Source organism: Pomacea canaliculata, linkage group LG10 (genome assembly GCF_003073045.1).
Source record: "Pomacea canaliculata isolate SZHN2017 linkage group LG10, ASM307304v1, whole genome shotgun sequence".
Classification (NCBI taxonomy): Eukaryota; Metazoa; Mollusca; class Gastropoda; order Architaenioglossa; family Ampullariidae; genus Pomacea; species Pomacea canaliculata.
Genome location: NC_037599.1, coordinates 12,064,140 through 12,082,740, shown reverse-complemented (window position 1 = coordinate 12,082,740; position 18,601 = coordinate 12,064,140). Strand labels below are relative to the sequence as shown.

At 40.7% G+C, this 18,601-nt stretch overlaps 2 protein-coding genes and 1 long non-coding RNA gene across 7 annotated transcripts; 2 read left to right on the top strand and 1 right to left on the bottom strand.

Annotated features, from left to right (window-relative positions):
* Positions 1-552: 552 nt before the first annotated feature.
* LOC112574484 (metallothionein 20-III-like) lies at positions 553-3,311 on the top strand. Of its 3 annotated transcripts, XM_025255587.1 has the most exons (6): positions 558-728; positions 1,376-1,468; positions 1,732-1,824; positions 2,172-2,264; positions 2,518-2,622; positions 3,002-3,311. In XM_025255587.1, the coding sequence occupies exons 1-6, from the start codon at positions 710-712 to the stop codon at positions 3,073-3,075; spliced, it is 477 nt and encodes a 158-aa protein (XP_025111372.1). In that variant the 5' UTR covers positions 558-709; the 3' UTR covers positions 3,076-3,311. The 3 variants fall into 3 exon arrangements, with proteins under 3 accessions (XP_025111374.1, XP_025111375.1, XP_025111372.1); XM_025255589.1 differs by lacking the exon at positions 1,376-1,468 and having other exon boundaries at positions 553-728; XM_025255590.1 differs by lacking the exon at positions 1,732-1,824 and having other exon boundaries at positions 553-728.
* Positions 3,312-5,790: 2,479 nt separating this feature from the next.
* LOC112573577 (metallothionein-like) lies at positions 5,791-10,039 on the bottom strand. The gene is made up of 4 exons (XM_025254069.1): positions 9,847-10,039; positions 8,172-8,219; positions 7,519-7,623; positions 5,791-6,751 (listed from the first exon to the last, which is right to left on the bottom strand). The coding sequence occupies exons 1-4, from the start codon at positions 9,881-9,883 to the stop codon at positions 6,678-6,680; spliced, it is 264 nt and encodes an 87-aa protein (XP_025109854.1). The 5' UTR covers positions 9,884-10,039; the 3' UTR covers positions 5,791-6,677.
* Positions 10,040-11,804: 1,765 nt separating this feature from the next.
* LOC112573578 lies at positions 11,805-18,531 on the top strand. Of its 3 annotated transcripts, XR_003101257.1 has the most exons (4): positions 11,805-11,994; positions 15,784-15,978; positions 17,070-17,177; positions 17,856-18,531. It is a non-coding gene; the product is annotated as an uncharacterized LOC112573578 (long non-coding RNA). The 3 variants fall into 3 exon arrangements; XR_003101256.1 differs by having other exon boundaries at positions 15,784-17,177; XR_003101258.1 differs by lacking the exon at positions 11,805-11,994 and adding an exon at positions 12,002-14,410 and having other exon boundaries at positions 15,784-17,177.
* The last annotated feature ends 70 nt before the right edge of the window (positions 18,532-18,601 follow it).

Here is an 18,601-nt window from a genome sequence, read left to right as displayed (position 1 = left end):
TTGTTAACTCCATTTGCGCTTAATATTTCTGCACGTTGCTTTCAACAGATTCATGCATGAAAGTGTGTGTGTGCGTCAGTGCGTGCGTGCGTGTGAAAAAAGATGACAGAAAAGCCGGAGAGTCGTATGGACTCCATTAAATGGACGAGTTCACCTGGTTTTGTTTGTATCTCTTTCTAGATGGAACTGTTTTAATTTACGTCTGTTTTGTATCTCAATGGACCTTTCTTTAAGGTAAAGATGTATATATAGCTACATTATTTGACCTGACTCGGATATGATCACCATTAACGAAAAAAAGTTCCTAGCAACCAGTAACCTTCAATCTGGCAGTCCAATATCTCCACCTGTTTAAGTGCTGGATATGTCTCGTTTATATCCTTTTAAAATATAACCAAAATCGGTTACCCTAGCAGATAAATACAAAAGAGGAGATATACTTGTGTCACGAAACTGGCGGAGAAGCCTGGCTTCTATAAGTAAACCGACAAGGGTCATGGGTCAGACTTTACAACTTTTAGAATAGTATGTATCGCTAGACAAGACATCGTCGATATGCGCAGATTAGATGGACTGCACTGACGAAAGGTCGTGGTGATCGTGTGCAAAAGCCTGCGTGGCTCTCATATAAACGCAAACGTCGACAGCCCATAACATCCTCTTCGACGACAACGAAGCTGTGTTGCAAGTCTCTAGTGTAACGACCAGCATGTCTTCTGCTAATCCTGGTAAGATGTTTCTCTTCAGAAGTGCTAGTCTATTACCTCGATGACACTAAAAGATAGCCATTTTGTCTTATTTATACCAATTTGTTGTCCCTGTTAGCTGTTTGAAAAATCTTCTCATAATGAGAATGGTGAGCATGTAATTTCCCTTAGTTTCGATTCCCTTTGCACAACAGTGAATGGTAACTTCGTAAGGGGAAATAACAGACAGTGATGATGATATCCGTTTCGTGCCCCGTGTTTCTTCTCGCTTTATTAATGAAGTAAAGAAATTAAGTCTCTGGCCTTTGAGAAGCTGCAGCAAGGCGACTGGCAAGACCTGGTGTTTGTATACCAGGGTCAACCAGTTTTTTTACTAACTCTCGCTAAATTAAAAGTATATGGCATCCTTGGCAGTCCTTACAGAATTAAAACACTGACGAACGTCTTCGTGCGAACACGTTCACATACACACACACACATACTCCTACACTAACATACGACTCCGTCAAGTACAGGTGAACCCCTAAGTTGGCATGTCCGAATAAGGAAAGGTATATCGTGACCATCGTCAAACATGTCATTTGGGTTCTTTTTCCAATAATCCATAACATATTGTTTCCGCAAAATCCCCATTAATTTTTTTATTTTTGATTTGTGTAAAAATGTAGCTTGCACTGCTGAATGTAAGAAGACTCCATGCAACTGTGGTGACAAGTGCGGATGTGCCGACGGATGCGAATGTCAGACTTGCAAGCGTGACGGTAGGCTGGTAGTTAAAGACAGTTAAACTAAATAGAATAAGTCCTGATATATCACTCATTCTACTACTAGTAGGCAATATAACTTCGAACACAAACACACATACAGTTCAGTCTTACTAGCGTTGTAATCCCGAAAAATAAGTAATAACCCTCGGGAAACGTGCTCTTGGGGAGGGAATGTCTTATAATATTAAGTAAATCATGACAATTAATTCTTGCGAAAGTAGCCATTAATATTTGTTGTAATTTGTGTTAAAATGCAGCTTGCACTGCTGAATGCAAGAAGACTCCATGCAACTGTGGTGACACGTGCGGATGTGGCGACGGCTGCAAATGTCAGACTTGCAAGCGTGACGGTAGGTTAATGTCTTATGTACTATATAATAGCTTATTGTAAATTAATGGAAGACAAACTGAAAAAGAATCATGCTTCATCTATGTTTGTTGTGACTAAAAAAATCTCTCTCTCTCTCTCTCTCTCTCTCTCTCTCTCTCACACACACACAATGAACACAATTTGTGCTAAAGGCTAATATATAATTATATATAAAAGGAGGCTGTCAGAATTAGGAGAAATAAGAAGTAACCATCACTGGACATGTTCTTGGGTAAGGATTGATATTCTCAGTACTTAGTTAATCGTGAGAGTCGGTTTTCGCAAAAACATTTAATAATACGTGTTGTAATTTGTATTAAAATGCAGCTTGCACTGCTGAATGCAAGAAGACTCCATGCAACTGTGGCGACACGTGCGGATGTGCCGACGGATGCGAATGTCAGACCTGCAAGCGTGACCGTAGGTTGATGTCAGTTAAACTATAAAAAAAATCGTTTTTTTATATATTTCTAATAGTACTATTAGATAACTCCTGTGAAACACAGACACATATGATTTAGTCTTACTATCGTTGTAACCCCAAAATAAAAGTAATGACCTTCGTGGAACATGTTGAGGTGCAGGGTATCTCTTACATTAATAATTAATTCCCGACATTTGATTTTTGGAAAAGTAACCATTAATATTTGATGCAATTGGTGTGAAATTACAGCTTGCACTGCTGAATGCAAGAAGACTCCATGCAGCTGTGGAGACAGGTGCCAATGTGCCGACGGCTGCAGGTGTGAGACCTGTTCAGCGCCCTGCAAGTGTCGTGGTAAGTAAATGGCATCGGCTTGATGGCCATATCTTAACTGCATTTCTATTAAAGAACTGGATATTTATGTACTTCTATTACCCCTGGGCGAGATAACTTTATGTGATAAAACAACGTGAAGATTGTTTGAATAACCAACTTTAACAATACATGAACTGCTTCTAGAAACTGAACGCTTGGAGAAAGATTTAAAAAGTCTTTGTTTCTTGGAATGAAATGTGCAGTGTTATTTTTGTCAAATTTGAAACTCTTGATGGAATGACCAAATAAGGGGAATAACGGCCAGTTTCCGAGAGAAATCAATGGGTAGAGGGGATGTAGGATGGAGTGTAATAGGAAGAAGCGGCGATAACTTGTGTCTGTTGTCACTTCGTCTCAGATACTTGCCAGTGTGGAGAGGGCTGCACGGGAACCACCAGCTGCAAGTGTCCTCTCAAGTGCTCCTGCAAGTGAAGCACGTGACACGATGTGTGCCGTTTACGGCTAGGCTGAGGTGGGAGGAAGGTTAAATTGATTTCCGCAATCTTGATAAGATGATGTACATCCATCTTGTCGATACTACCAGTAATGCTATAATTGTATATATACTGGTAAGAGTCAAGACTGTGTTTTCGTTTTATTTGGGATTTTCAAGTTTGGGTCACTTGATGTTAAAATGTTGATTTTAAATAAAGAGAATAAAAACTATTCCTGTAGCTGTGTATAGTTTACTGGATGTATGTTGTAAATGTGCCAACAAGTTTGTTAGCATTTTTGAAAGGTTAAACACATAAGAGCACAAACAGAAACACAAGCACGCAGACGGATACACACAGACACACAGTGTTAATTTAATGCAGGAGTTGGGGACTTTTTTTTCATCAAGGCCCGTTTTGATATTTATGATATCATTCGCGGGACATACAAAATTGTCTACCTAAACATTAGCCTGCTCTATTTAATCACATTGTAGTTTCGCTATAGTGTGTTAACACGTTTCTTTTCCCAGCCAACCTGGCAGTGCTTATTATTATTATACACACATTGCACTCCTCCTGATGAAGGACTTCATGGCATTTAGTCTACACATACGCTACACACCAAGACATACACAAATAAGCTCATAAACCCAAACGAATTTTTACCAGCCAAAACTTTTTTCATTTGCTGATTGTTTGGAAATCCATGGAAGGATTATGTTGGATGCTTGTAGGCCTACACTAAGGCACACAGCAATGTTAACGATCATTTTTATAATGTAAGAGCAGACATCCAGCCGTATAATGTTTATTAAATGAATAGTTTAGTTTATTCCTTGTTATTCCTCGAGGAGCATAGGGCAGCAACAGCACTTCACCAGCGGACCCTGTTTTGGGGCAGCCCCCCCCCCCCTCCTCAGTTGGGCCCATGTGGTTCCGACGTCCTTTGCCTCTTCTCTACTGTTCTTTTTCTTTGGTCTCCCAATTCTCCTCTTCCCCTGAGGGTTCCAGTCAAGTGCCTGTCTAGCAATGGAGTCAGCTGTTTGCGCAGGGTGTGTCCTATCCAGCCCCATTTGTGCTTTTTGATCTCTTAGCTAGGGCATTCTAGTTGGTTCTTTTCCACAGACTGCTGTTGGAGATCTTTTCAGGCCATCTTATTCCCAGAATACGGCGTAGGCATCGGTTGGTAAAGGTAAGGAACTTCTTGTTGATGGTGTTTGTCACTCTTCAAGTTTCAGAACCATACAGTAGGACAGCTTTCACATTGGTGTGGAAGATGCGGGTCTTACTGCTCGGGAGTTAAGATGGGGCGTAGGCTGTTGAAAGCATGCCTGGCCTTGTTGATGCGGCTTTTGATGTCATCGTCCGCTCCACCGTCCTTGTTGACAATGCTCTCCAGATACACGAAGAGGTCTGTTTCCAGGATGTTCCGTCCTTGAAGTTGTATTGGTAGTTCCTGCATGTTGATTCTCATCACTTCAGTCTTCTTTATGTTGACCTTTAAGTCAGTCTTCTCCGCTAACTTGCTTAATTTGGTTTGTGCATTCTGCTGCCGATGAGATAGAAGACTAATGTCATCTGCCAAGTCCCGGTCCTCTAGCTGTTTGGTGAAGTTCCACTGGATACCAGTGTTGTTGTCTTGGGTTGTCTTGCTCAAAATCCAGTCTGACCAATATTAAGTGAATAATAATTAATGTAAATTCTGGGAAGAAACATCATTATTCATCGCTTAAACAGAAACCGCAGACCATCCCTGCGCCCCCTCCATGATTGCTCCCTAGGCTACCGACTACCGGTAGAAACGAGTCCGCCATTATGCTACTGATCAAACTCGAGATATACTTGAGGTGTGCTTAGTTCAAGGTACTACCGGGTAGCAGGCAGTTGTTAATAATAATAACCAGTTTTTATTTGTTCTCTCCTTCTATATATATAGAAGAGAGATATCAGCGTCGACATTGCACAATGCCCTCGACCTTTTCAGCAGATAACCGAAATGCCGCGGAGCTAGTGTGGAGTGCTGGCTGAGGGAATGCAGTGCAACTGTACTCCACATATCTGGCGGAGGTTGTTGTTTGTTGTTGGGTTTGGTTTTTTTTTTTTTTGTAAATCACGTATGACGTAGTTCTGCACACACCTACACCATGAACCCTCTGTCTCCACTGGTACAGCGGATAACTAGACTCCATGCCAAGTGCAGTTCGCATGTGAATCCTATTGGTCTTTGTGACCTAATCCTGTTCATTAGATCATTTGTATTTAAAAGTATTAGTTCATTCTCTTGAAAATGCCCACTACTGTATATCACAGTGTCTTTACCTATAAGGTTACAGCATAGCGTATTTTGAGAAGGTCGTGATGTCATGTGTGGTGGTCTAGCTGTCCAAAATATAAAGAGAACAAGCTGATCTAGTATGTTCACCGCCGCACTCCTTGCATCGGCCTAATACCCCTTAACTAGTGTTGCCATCAGGCATTTGTGAAATACAGTGTAAGCTTTTCCTGCGAGTCATAGCACTCACCGATGTTTATAACTGTTTCAATGAACCATGTTTCAAAGCCTTGCACACCCTTCATTGGCTTTGCAGACAGGTTGTGAGATTTGCTGATAAAACTTTTTACTTTTACCTTCAAGTAGCTTCTTTAGTAATATTAGGAGACTTACACAACATTTACACCACACATTCAAGAACTGATACAATATTTTGAGGGTATTTTTTTCCAGTTGCAGAGCAATCTGGAAGTTTAATATTCGCAAATAAAACTATATAATGCAAATTTAAACTATTGTCTTTGCATTGTCATATTCCACCAGTCTCGTGTCATTTTTATAAGGAACAATATGAGCCACAAACTACTTTTCTTGCTAATTTACCCTTCTCCTCCACTAACCCTGCCCAAGCATACACAGACGATCCCATGATTATCTCCCTTTAATAAAATTTAGGCCACTGAGCTACTTTCTGGTGAATAACTGTAGACAAAAATGAGATTCCTAGAAATAAAAGGCTCTGTAGATTCTGTCACACTAAATATATAAGGGATGAAGTTCATAATCGATTCAAAATTTTCTGGCCAACATTCAAATAAATTATCACCTTACTATACTCACAATCAAGAAATAAAATGACCCTCACTAGATTGACTCAATTTGTTAAGTTACTACTTACTAGTATGATCAAGAAAAATTAACAAAATATGTATGTGTGAGACATTTTATACATTATGTAAGCAGATATGAGTGAGCACGTTTATGCATCTGTGATTTAGGTAAGAATGAGGCAAAAAGACATCCCCTCAGAAGTTTATCCATTCTTTGATCCTAAATACATGTATTTCGATTTATTTGATTACATATCCTGTGACAAGTGATATGCTTTAAAGGTCTGGAAGAGGGAAAGAAGTGAGTCAAAAAATTAACTTTTAATTAGCTGTTACAAACTGATCAGTGAATGTGTGTGCATGTGAGAGACTATATATATAGAGAGAGATAGGAATGTGTGTGTATTTGTTTATATATTCTGAATATCTCAACACCCCTGAGAGGGTGAAAGTTTATTCTTGAATCTTGAGAATGGCAGACAGCACCTAAATGCTTCACTTGCAAGAACACTTGCGATCACACTTGCAGCTGTCGGCTCCAGTGCAGCCCTTTCCACACTGACAAGTACCTGAGGCAAACAAGAGAGACATTATCCTCATGTCTTGCTCTACAGCTTCCTCTAGCCCCTTCCTTCACTTTCTCAACATGAAACTTGTAATATCTGTTAAACCCTGCTTCAAAAATCTTGCTGTGATTCCCATAATTTTATGCTGCTTCTTCCAATCCTAAATTATCTAATGGCAATCTATGTCTTGATCTGATGGGTACAATTACACTGGGCCAACTTAGTTTCCCTGTACAAATTAAAACTGCACCTCAGCCATCAACTATGCTACAACCCCCATAAGCACCACCATTCTGCTTGTTGCAGTGTGTACACTGTACAAACAATCTGAAATGAGTGATTCAGTGGAAAGTGAGCATCATGGTGGCTGACCTCTCAAAACTGTCATTATGTGGAGAAGCATCCCTGATGTGAAATGCATTAATAGCTGACCTTGTACAAGTCAATCATGATATATAAGATGGCTTGCATTAAAAATAAGGAGCTTAAGGCAGAGTACTGAAGTCAGTAAAATCACAGTCTTTTTTATTTTTTTCAAAGCCTAAAACTTGCAGTTTGCTTCTATGTCCACCATGTTGAATTTACAGCTGTTCTAGCTGTGAAATACTCGTAATATATTCTGCAAACCCCACACTTACAGAGATACAGGTCCCAGTTATGATTGCATTCGAGAACAAGTAGCTTATCTTGGAAGTTATCTGCAAAAGAAACACCTTTCTTATATCTGACTACTATTAACTAGCTTTCTTTAACCACTGCCATTAGCCTACCATCACACTTGCAGGGCGCTGAACAAGACTGACATCTGCATCCATCAGAACATTTGCAGTTATCACCACAGTTGCATGGGGTCTTTTTGCATTCATCAGTGCAAGCTGTATTTTTACACAAATTACATCAAATATTTATTAGGAGTTTTCGAAGCTAACTGTCATGGATGATTAATCATTGATACTCAATTCACCCCAGGGCACATAGAGTTAAAGCCATTAGCATGGCATTTATTTTTTGTTGGCATCTGAATGTGTGTGTGTGTGCTCATGCATATGTGTGTGTTCGACAAGCTGTTCTGACACCAAATTTTCACTTTAGACTCTTCCCAACAAGCTGCATGGGCTTATCATTACTCATGCAACTACAATAACTGATAAATGTAGCTTTCAGTGTGAATAAGCGCCAGATATGACATGCTTCTTTAATCACAAACTGAAACGTCACAAACTAATGAAAAAAAATCATCCTTTGTACAACATATAGTACTTTATTCCTAACTACAGGAAATAAAAATATCAAATCTAGATATCAGAAGTACAAACAAGCTTTTCCTTTGTATTTTAAAGACAATTATAACCTTGTGTGCTATTCTCTTTTACAATAATGTAATGAAATATAAAGGTCCTTTGATCTATACTGCCCCACTTACCACCTTCACAGCAGCTCTCCTTTGACTTCTTGCACTCTTTAGCGCACCCTGCATCAAAATAACATGCATTTAGAAACCCACATTAGAACGTACTTGCATGCATATTTTTGTTATTTTGAACATATCCCCGATATTTACAGTTTCTGCACAAGGGTGTCCCTTCCTTCATGAATGTATGTGTACCTTGCAGGAGAATTTCCAGTGAAGTTTTTTTGAGTTACTGAAAACAAAATTTAATATGCAGGATGCCACCTTCATTGGGGTACATTATAATGGCCTGTTTGATGTTTTACATTTCTATATAGTATCTGCCTAATATGACCTAGAAAAAATGTCATTTACCACATAACCATACAATGTCTTTTTGCCTAACTACCAGAAGAGGACTGCTCTGTTGTTTTGTCTCCTCCGTGCATCTACCTCCAATTTTGGTACCTCATACTGTTCTGTAGCTTTGGTTTCAATGTTTGCCTCTATGTTGTGTGATCTTCAATGCCTGTGCCACAGTCATCTTCATCCTCTTTGTTGTTTTTTCTTTCTAATTAATGTTTTTACAAGGTTACTTTAATTGTGCCTACTTCACTGAAACTTTCAACATTTTAGAACTGCCTATCATGCAGTTTTCACATTTTCTGAAAAGCAACATATGCTTGCTGCATGTTTTGCAGATTATATTTTGGATCTACATATGTGCCTCAGATGTGATCAGATAAGTGTGTTTTGTGTCATCCTGTATTATGGTCCATGTATATATCTAAACTACTGTGGCTTTTGCTGCTTTAGTTTCGGGATTGTACTCTATTTTCAGCTGTTACCTTAAAACTTAACTAAGTATTAAGACGAATCTTTTATAACTTGTGAGACAAGAAATGTTACTCCATGTAATGGGTCACCTGTCGCCTGTCATAATGGTAATATTTAACGTTAATAGTGACGTGCCATCGGTGATCGATTTGTCTGTTGGGCCTGGGACGATTCGGCTTTCGGTGTTGGAACAATATGGACATTGCTACGGTTTGAGTAAGGCTGTGGGACAATATGGTCTTGAGGCAAATGACCGGCTCCGATGTAATGCTGAGTTTTATTTGTTTAATTTCTGTACATCATATTGAGCCTACCTGTAGGAAAACTAATCTGCTAATCTACTAATCTGCATATTGTTAGACAACTGCTTATGTCAAAGCGCGAAATGCGCATTAAAAACGATGTTGATATTATTGCAATCACAGCATCGTTGTCTTACGAGAAGTCTTGCCAGCTGCCTAGCAACAGCTTCGCAAACTCACGAGACTTGATTGTATTACTACTCGTATCCTTAATATAAAGGCGACTATGAGATCGGTTAAACTACAAGGAAGGCACTAGCACGGATTGAGACTGTGACTCTTACGTAGCCTTAGACAAGGGAGACAACCTACACATCATTTTCGTTTCAAACTGATTATTTCCCTTGGTGACACATCCCATTTCAGAGACAAACCTGCATTTGAAGACGTTACACATTGAACGTCAAAAAACCAAACAAGAGCAGACTCGCCAACATTAGACTACGCTCGCGCCCCATTCAGCAAAAGATTCTGCCAACTAGATGAGAATTTGTTTGCAGCTCAAGCACAACGGCATGGTGAAATTACCTACATTGTAAACTGGTGCATTGGTGTCATAAAACTCTTACCACCGTGATGGTGAGCATGTGCTTCGGAAGAAGACATTCTGGACTGTCGCGCGGTGACTGAAGCAGGAAACAACCTCGACAACACGGCCTCGCCAACGATGGATGCCCTGCACTCGCACTTGCTGACGATTATATGCGCGCTCTACAGGCTTTTGCACACGACTCCACGAGGTATCGACAGCACGTTCACTGAATCTGCGCACATCTCTCCACGTCATGCGTAGCCATGCACACGGTTTTCTCTAGTCAAAGGTCAAAGTTCTGTATTCTGTGCAGAAACAAAAACCTGGTATTACAGCACACTTACATCGGATCGACTTTAGGCTTTAGCTGATTTTTACAAAAAAAAAAAAAGAAAGAAAGAAAAGAAATCTTCGATCAGTTCTTCGCCACAAGAAACTCAAAGCGATCGAGTGTACAAAGTGTTTTGTAGAGTAATAAAACACATCAACGCCAATTATAAACAGATTGTAGGGTTGTGTTGTGTTCTTTTGTCTCCGACCGGATTTATGCTCATGTATACGTTTTTATTTTGTAAGGATAGCAAAAAGAAAATGTAATTATCTACCTTCCTCTTATTCCCTTTTCAGTACTCTTATGATCATGCACCTTTTCTCTCCTCTCTCTTTTTAACTCTCACTCATATATATTATGTAGTACCGTAGAAACCGAGGGGAGACAGCTGCCCCCTCAAAAATGATATTGAGGTGGCAAGAATGTCAACATCGTTCACTGTCAGCAAGGTTCCCCCACACCCTACTCAACCTTTCATCCTAAACCCGATCGAGCATCTTCCTACGCTGTTGATAAGTCTGTTTCTCGATGTACATTGTTTCAATGCCATTTTCATCTGATAGACGCTTATGGTAATAGTAGATAAATGTAGCAATGGTCGATAAGGCTAGAAGGGAGACCAATCCTTGTAGTGTGTATGCTTTGTGCAGATGACATTTTTTGGAAGGTATCTGAAAATTTATTTTAAAAAAAAAACACTGCCGAGAAATGACTGAATCAGGGTTGGACTGAAAGAATGCAACTCGAGTGACTCCACATTTCTGGCGGAGGTGTCCGTTAGACTGACGAATTTGTAGCTTGAAGTGACACTGTTTACGGCCAACAAGAAGCTTGAACCGGTTCAGAGTGGAGAACAGTATTTTCTGGGTTATCACTTTTTTTTTCCTGCGCGACTTTGTCTCCCCATACAATGTAGCATGACTATACTCCGTTCCCCGTGTCTGGTATTTGTAAATCATCGACTAACTACCGAGTGCCGAGACAGTCGCAGTATCGCGTACTTCATGAGAATAAAGATGACAATAATCGAGATGTCGACGAAAAGCCCAAAGCGGCTTGGAATGGGGTGAAACATGGAAAAACACAGGAAAATTTTCAGACCATATTTGAACTAGACTTGCATTTATAGTGCAAAGATCCACAAATGGATCATTAATACAAAAACAGACCAGACTGATCAAATTAAGAAGGGAAAAAATCCCAGTCCGACATTAATTACACTTACAAAGTTACGAAGGATCGCACACAGCAGGTAAAACGTAGTCCAGAAACATACCATATCTTATGTGACAAACGGTCAGATTTTAACCAAAAGTTGACCACAGAGGTTTTTGTCTATTTGCTTTTTTTATTATTATTATTTGTATATCTCCACCCGATCCGACCCTGACTCAGTCGTTGCTATAAATACTTTCCTGTGGGGGAAGCTTAAAAGCCGAGCAAAAATATTTTAACTGATAGGACCTTACGTGTATATTAACTTAGATGAGGACATGTATGTTGAATAAATATATAAATAACTTTATAGTTTTTGTTATAAATGTTCCTTTGAAAAATTATATGACGATTCGAGTTATCTCCAATGTCATATAATTCAGCTCATATTATTGCGGCTTACTGTTGCTGTTTTGATAGTTTATTTGTATCAGCAACACTTACATTGACCTCGTTTACAAATGCTGGACTGGGATCACCAGTGTTATCGTTTGTCTGCAGTCGAGGCCAGCTGCACGTCACCGCCTGTTGTCTTGTGCGCACGTCACCCGGTTTCTGCGCACGGGTTGTTGCCTCCGTTGTCTTGTGCGCACGGTTCCTCACTTTCTTGCTAAGCCACCATGGCTACGTCACCACCAGGTAAATTATTGACTGTTCTAGACTCGCCGTCCTGTCATGGGTCCCTTCAACCTAACGATTTTCCTTGGCCTTGATTTTTTTCCAGTCAATGCCGTTAAGGTTATGACAACCCAGCTGGTTTTTATTTATAAAGTGGTGATTATTGATTTCGTGTTTGTTGGGGTGTGGCGGGGCGTATTAAGGAAAGGACGTGTGACGTGCGACATAATAATAATACAACTGTGGGTGTTGGCGTTGCCAGGACTTCAGTCGTGTAACAGCCGGCGCAAGCAAGACACTTCACGACTGTAGTATATGCTTTCATGTTTTAGACATATCTTGGAATGATCTGGATATTAACTGTTCCCACTTTGCCCATACCTGAAAAACTATTTCCCCCGTGCCTCAGGTGTTTCAGACTTACACGCACGCATGCTCTCTCTCTCTTGAATAGAAAAATACACAGAGCCACGTGACTACTATTGTAAACACTTCAACACCACAGGCGTGTTACCTTGACCTCAGTATTGCTAGCTAAACAGCTCTTGTCGGTTTTTCGTTACAATTCTATTGACGGCCAAGGTTGCTGTGATTATATAGAGATACACTTCCAGATTGGCTGTGGCTGATAAGTCCAGAGAGTTAAGCGAGAGGAAAGGTTACTGATCCTTTTTCTCGCTTCTATCATTAGTATTTCTGCATCGTTCACTTCACCCCCTCTCCTACTCTCCTCCGGAAGAATCTGACTCAAAAGATGCACATTGCAGAGTCAGAAATACTTTCGATTGTGGCTGCATGAACCCACGGCTGCTTCTTGAAGATGTCACGGAGGAGGGCGAGGGGATAACTACTGGACCTGTCTGTGACGTGTCTGCATCTCGCGGTGTAACACATACAGACTTTATTTTAATCGCTCACAGCGTCTGCGACAAGTCACACTTGTCACGTGCAGTGCGGCGTCTAAATGCAGGTGCTGCAAGTCACGTGTGCTGAGCTTTGTGTTCGCAAGATTGTGTTTCGTACGAGATTTTGTTGCAACACGAAGCTAGCTCACAGCGCCGGGCGGGATGACATGTCAATACTGAGTAAACAGGATACATTCATTGACAACATTATATACACACTTTTTATGAATAGCAGTTGTCTGCAAGGTAGTTTATGTAAAGTGTTTCTTTACTGGTTTAGAACTGTTTACATTAAACAAATTATTTGATGTAGGAAGTTATGTATGGTAGTACATTAGGGTGGGCCACTTAAAGATTGAGAACGCTCTTGGGACTTGGAGCAGTTGAGTTATATTTATTTATGAAAATCCCGAGACCACAGAAAAATTATTTTACCCCTTTTTTGTACATTTCAAATAACAGTTTTTTTTTTTAATTAGTGGCACACCTTATATTAGTATATGACACATAACTTTTGTCCGTAAACCAGTCGCAGTACAGTAATTTTCACATTTCAACAATACGGAAGAACGTTGAGGAAGCATTTCCCATCTTGCTGGAGTGTTAACGACAATATTGTTGATTAATATTACATTTTACATATTAGATATTACATTTCCCACAAGTCTTACTTCGTGCAGTTGACTTAAGTCAACTTAAGTTTATATTTCTGGTCAGTGAAGTAGAAAAATAAATGTATATACTAAAAACGTTTAATACAGATATATTGTGCTTGTAAATATCTAGGTGATGTTCAATGTATGCAGCAGTCCTGCCAAAAAAAAAAGTAGCAAACTCCCCAACTGTCTCCAAAAATTACGTTTCTTTTCTTACAGAAACTAGAGTGGAGGCTACCCCACAATTTTCTATCTACTTTTTTCGTGGCTTTATGCAAACAAATGATAATGGAATAAAGTTTAAAGAAGGAAACAAATTACATTTCCCTACGATGACTGCACCTTTTCTATCCCATCTTTCACAGAGTTAAAAATAACCAATTCTGAACAAGATTGGTCAAGAATTATTTTCGTAATTTCAATCAACAGCTTTAGAGAATAACTATGACAGATTTAACACACCCTGCCCGAGGTAGCGACATCTTGCTTCCGCTTTGACATCAGTCTCGCACGTTCAGTGGAAACTATCCGACACGGTCTGTTGCATCTAATGAGGCACATAAGGTTCCGCAGCTGGCGTAACAAATAGAAGAGTTTGAGCCTGTCGTACTTTGAAAGAGTTCTGACGTCACCAGGCGCCATCTTGGCAGTCCAGCTGTCCAACATATGTGATGAACATGATCATGGAATAGTTTTCCGACTTTCCTATTACGCGTGCCCCAAATCCCCACGGCGCAAAGGCAACTGAAAACAAGGCAACGATTAGTACCAGGGCGACGATTTCATTACAGAATAGTTGTCTGTTTAAATTAACTTCCGGAAGAGCGTCTCGGCACAAACTTGTACGTCTCGGCTGCACGATACGATTTGGTCTCGGTAAGCGCAAACTACACAAAGTGATTTCCCTGATGCTTTATAAAGTTATCGATGCCGTGAGGCGTAGAATTTATATTCAGGCAAGCGTTAGAAACTCGGTCAGTCTGCCGCAGAAAGAAAACTATTTCGGTGTACGAGTGTGCGTACATTTTTCTCTGTGTATGTGTGCGTGTTTGAGAGGGAGAGAGGGGTGTTTGTGGACCCGTTTACATGTGTATATGTTTATAAGTGAATGTGTAGAAAAGGATGCCTAAATGAATGAGTCTGTACATCCAGGTACAGGCGCTCGTTTGTAATTATGAGCCTTTGATCCCCCTTCTATAGGTATATGTGTCGAACAGCCATTTACCCCAGCCCACCCCACCCCTTCCCGTAGTGCACTCCTCACATACTTGATTGTCACAACTGTAGAGAGCACCGTTACGTCATGGGTTCTCTTCTTGAAACACACTTTTTTCTTTCTAGATGCGATACCTGTTCACTGTTCACAGGGATGGCTGTTGTTAGTTTTCTGCAGGTAATCCTGTTTTTTCCCCACAATACGAAATCACATCTAGGTTGAAGCACTTTCCTATCAACCAGCCAAGCAAGCGAATCAACAGTAATCGTTATATTTGTCTAATAAGTATAACACTTCTTGGGAATGTATCTACATTTTAAATACGAGGTCTTATTTCATGGAGAAAAAAAAAAACATGTCACAACAATATAGTGAGTCTGTGTGAAGAAGTTCTGTAAGACTCAACCATCAAGACCGCAAACTACATCTTTTCAAAAAAAAAAAAAAAAAAAAGGGGGGGGGGAGGCAAAGCTGGTGTTAAGTGTTTTCTTTGAAAAGTTGCTTTTGATGACGACTGTGATTCGTGATCGACGTGCTACCTCCGCGTGACAATCCGAGCAACCGGGTGACAGCGGGCTGTGACCTAGAACAGTCTCATTCGCGACCGGTTATCGTGACCTCGTCTGCATGGTATGATTACCTTGTTTACTTCACATTGAACCTGGAGAAAGTCACCCTGATTTCCTCCTCCCCATCCCCCTACTCATCACACCCTCACCCCAGTAGCTAACAGCACAGACCGCATGTAGGGCCTCGTTCTCGGAACGGATGTGTTTATCGCGCTGTCCAGGGTTAGCATGAAGACACACCTGAAGTTTGCTGCAGCACAGCAACGCTTGCTATTCCTAACACGAGCAGTAAACATCCGTCTCCTGCTTCTTAAGGTGCATGCCCATAGGATACAAATCAGTCTTTACCACACATTCACAAATACTCGCAGAATACAGACCACACTACACACAAATAAAGCTATCGGATCCGCCACTGTCAAGAAACTGTATGCATTTTTAAATGAGTGTTTTATCATTTTCAGTCATCTGCTGTAAAGAATCTGACATCGCAGGGAAGAGGTGCCAATTGCACCGAAGCAGACCGGGTGATCAATGTCGCATCATGCTCAGGTTGACGATGTAAACATGTCGTGGTGCTTACAGCTAAGCATGCTGAGCTCGTCGTCTCGGACTTACTGTCGTGTTGTGACTGCTTGTACAAGACTAAGCCTCTTCAGGTGTTCACATCCCTCTTCCACCTTAAATCCTTCCCTTTGCTTCCTTCCCTATCCTTCTGACTGCCTACTTTTTTTGCTTTTTACGAACAGACTTGCTTTGTATGACTTTTTGCATGATTTCACTCATAAAACTGCCAGTAAATTTCAACAATGGAGGATATTTGCGAGATATCTTATGTTCAGTAAAAAGATATACGATCTTGAAATCCAACCGCGTTTTCAGCTCGTTTCTGCCGCTCGAGTTTGTGTGTGCACTGAGCAACGACTGTAAACACCAGAAAGCTGAAGTGGTAGAGAGAGAGAGAGAAACGGAGAGAGAAGACTGATTACAACATCTATAACTACTATTTCCTATCAAAGCTGAGCATCACGGGACTAAGCTGACATGGTAAATGGCCTTTGACGAACTATGTCGACTTGGATGTCTAGGACTAACACTGTGTACCAGAAGATAAAGAGACGAAAATAAAAGCACAACAAAATTTGCCTCAGAAGACTGTTGGACCCCTGCAAATCTGCGATTTTGTTTGGTGGTGGTGGTAGCTCTGTTGTTTGCTGTTGGGTTTTGTTTTTGTTTTTTGTTTGTTTGTTTGTTTGTTTGTTTTGGGGGGTCATCTTTTACAGATGTATTAATCATACAATCCTGACCAGATATGTATACTGGACCTGTGTGCATATGTGTGTGTTTGTGTGTCTGTGTTGTTCTTCTCGATGATACTTTACTATTTCTGTCAAAGTCTAATATTTTTTTTTCTTTATTCACCTGTCTCGGTACTCAAATCTGTATCAGATTTCATCTATTACGCTATTTTTGTCTCATCAGTCAAAGCCGTGTTACGTGCTGTCGTCCACATCGCTCTCTCACCACTCACATTTAATTCCTTTATTGATTCACGGTCTACATCATCCTAGAAAAATATCTCTGTTTCTAGTCTAAGTAATTTACTACAATTATACAGACTAATATATCATTTATACAAATGGTAGTGTGTGCTGGCCTGCCTAATAGGACGAGGAAGATTAATTGGAGGTTTCCTGATTAATCTTTGTCGGCGCGAGAATATCTAATGTCTGTGGCCTAATCTGCGCAGGAAAGAGTGTCAAGAGTGGCCGCTCGTGCCAATGTTCCCAGACGTGTCCCTGTCGGTCTGCTGGTTGTGCGGGGATCCCAGACAGGATGGCCGCCGCACCGTGTGAAGGTCTGATAGCTCTCCTCTCGCCTAATTCGTCATTGCGCTACACTGAAACACAGCCCACGCTGGCCACCACTGGTCCCATAGCTACAGAAAAGGGGAAAGGGTTGGGGATTTGAGCGACGGACATGAGTTACAGCAGCGTCGGCTGATTTCATAGCGATGCACGTGCACTGACGCAAGGGTGTGCGACAGGCTGCAGCCAAGAGCTTAAGCTGTCTCCCTTCGTTTGGGTTACTTGTCGTTGAGCTGGTGCCACGGCTGCGTTTTCTCAACCATCATTTTCCCCTCCCCGCTACCCCTGGGTTCATGCCTGCATTACTCCTCTAAATCCCTTCCTTTTTCTTCCGTGAAGTATTGTTCGGTTATTTCCCTATTCTTATTTTGTCACATAAAGTAGGCACCCAGCCAAGCAAACAGTGTGAACAGAATGGAGAGAAAAAAAGAGGATGAGCAAGCTTCTGTGTGAGTGTGTGTCAGGTATTTGTGTGAATGTACTTGCATGGGTTTAGTCTCTGTAGGTCTGTGCGAATGTATTTATGAGCGCATCAAGAGTCTGAGTTGTGTTCAAATGTACTAATGTGTTTGCATGTGCGTGCTTTTTATTTGGGTGGGTAGGGGAGTGCGCGCATTAGAGGAAGAGATAGACTGTAAGATGATTCAATTCGTTATTCCTGTCTGCAGGTTGTACCGAAGGGATCCAAGTATGCTCTGTACCTGGAAATTGTACTTGCAGTAAGAAGTGTACAGGGAAGCTGTAGTCAGTACAGAGCACTATCCTCGACAAGCTCAGTCATGGCGGACAAAGTTCATTTTGAAAAGCTTGGCTGAATCTTTCTTTCCAATTAAAAAAAAAGGCGGTCTACGTCTGGAACTGTCTGTCGACGGGACAGCAGTAGATGTTAATTAGGTCTACGTAACAAGCAATCTTTTATTCACGAACTAAAAACATCGCACTAAAATGTGTACACTTGTGGAGTGAGGTGAGGACTCCTCTATCTCATAACTTCCATTTCAAAAAGTTTATTTAGGATTATAAAATATATTTGTATGTGTTAGAGATATCTTATCATGTTTTATAGTTATTTTTCTTGTCCATTTTTATCTTTGAGTCTGATAATTACGATAATTTATTAATTTAGAGAGTCACTTACACAAGGAAACGTCTAGTAGAGGTGAAGGGGTAGTCCGCTAAGTACCCTCCATTTCAGCTAACTTGGACATAGAAGTGTACTGAGACAGAAATCGTTGGCGTATTGAAAAACAGTGTGCTTTGTATTTGAGTGTCACCTGTTGTGTTGTTTGTAGACCTCGCTTGTTGGAGTGGGGGAGGGGATATGAATTAGCTTGCAGTTTCACCACGGGGGGTAGTTAATCGCTCAGCTTGTTAATGACGTAACAGAATGACAGTTCATGCCCTTTCGTGCTTC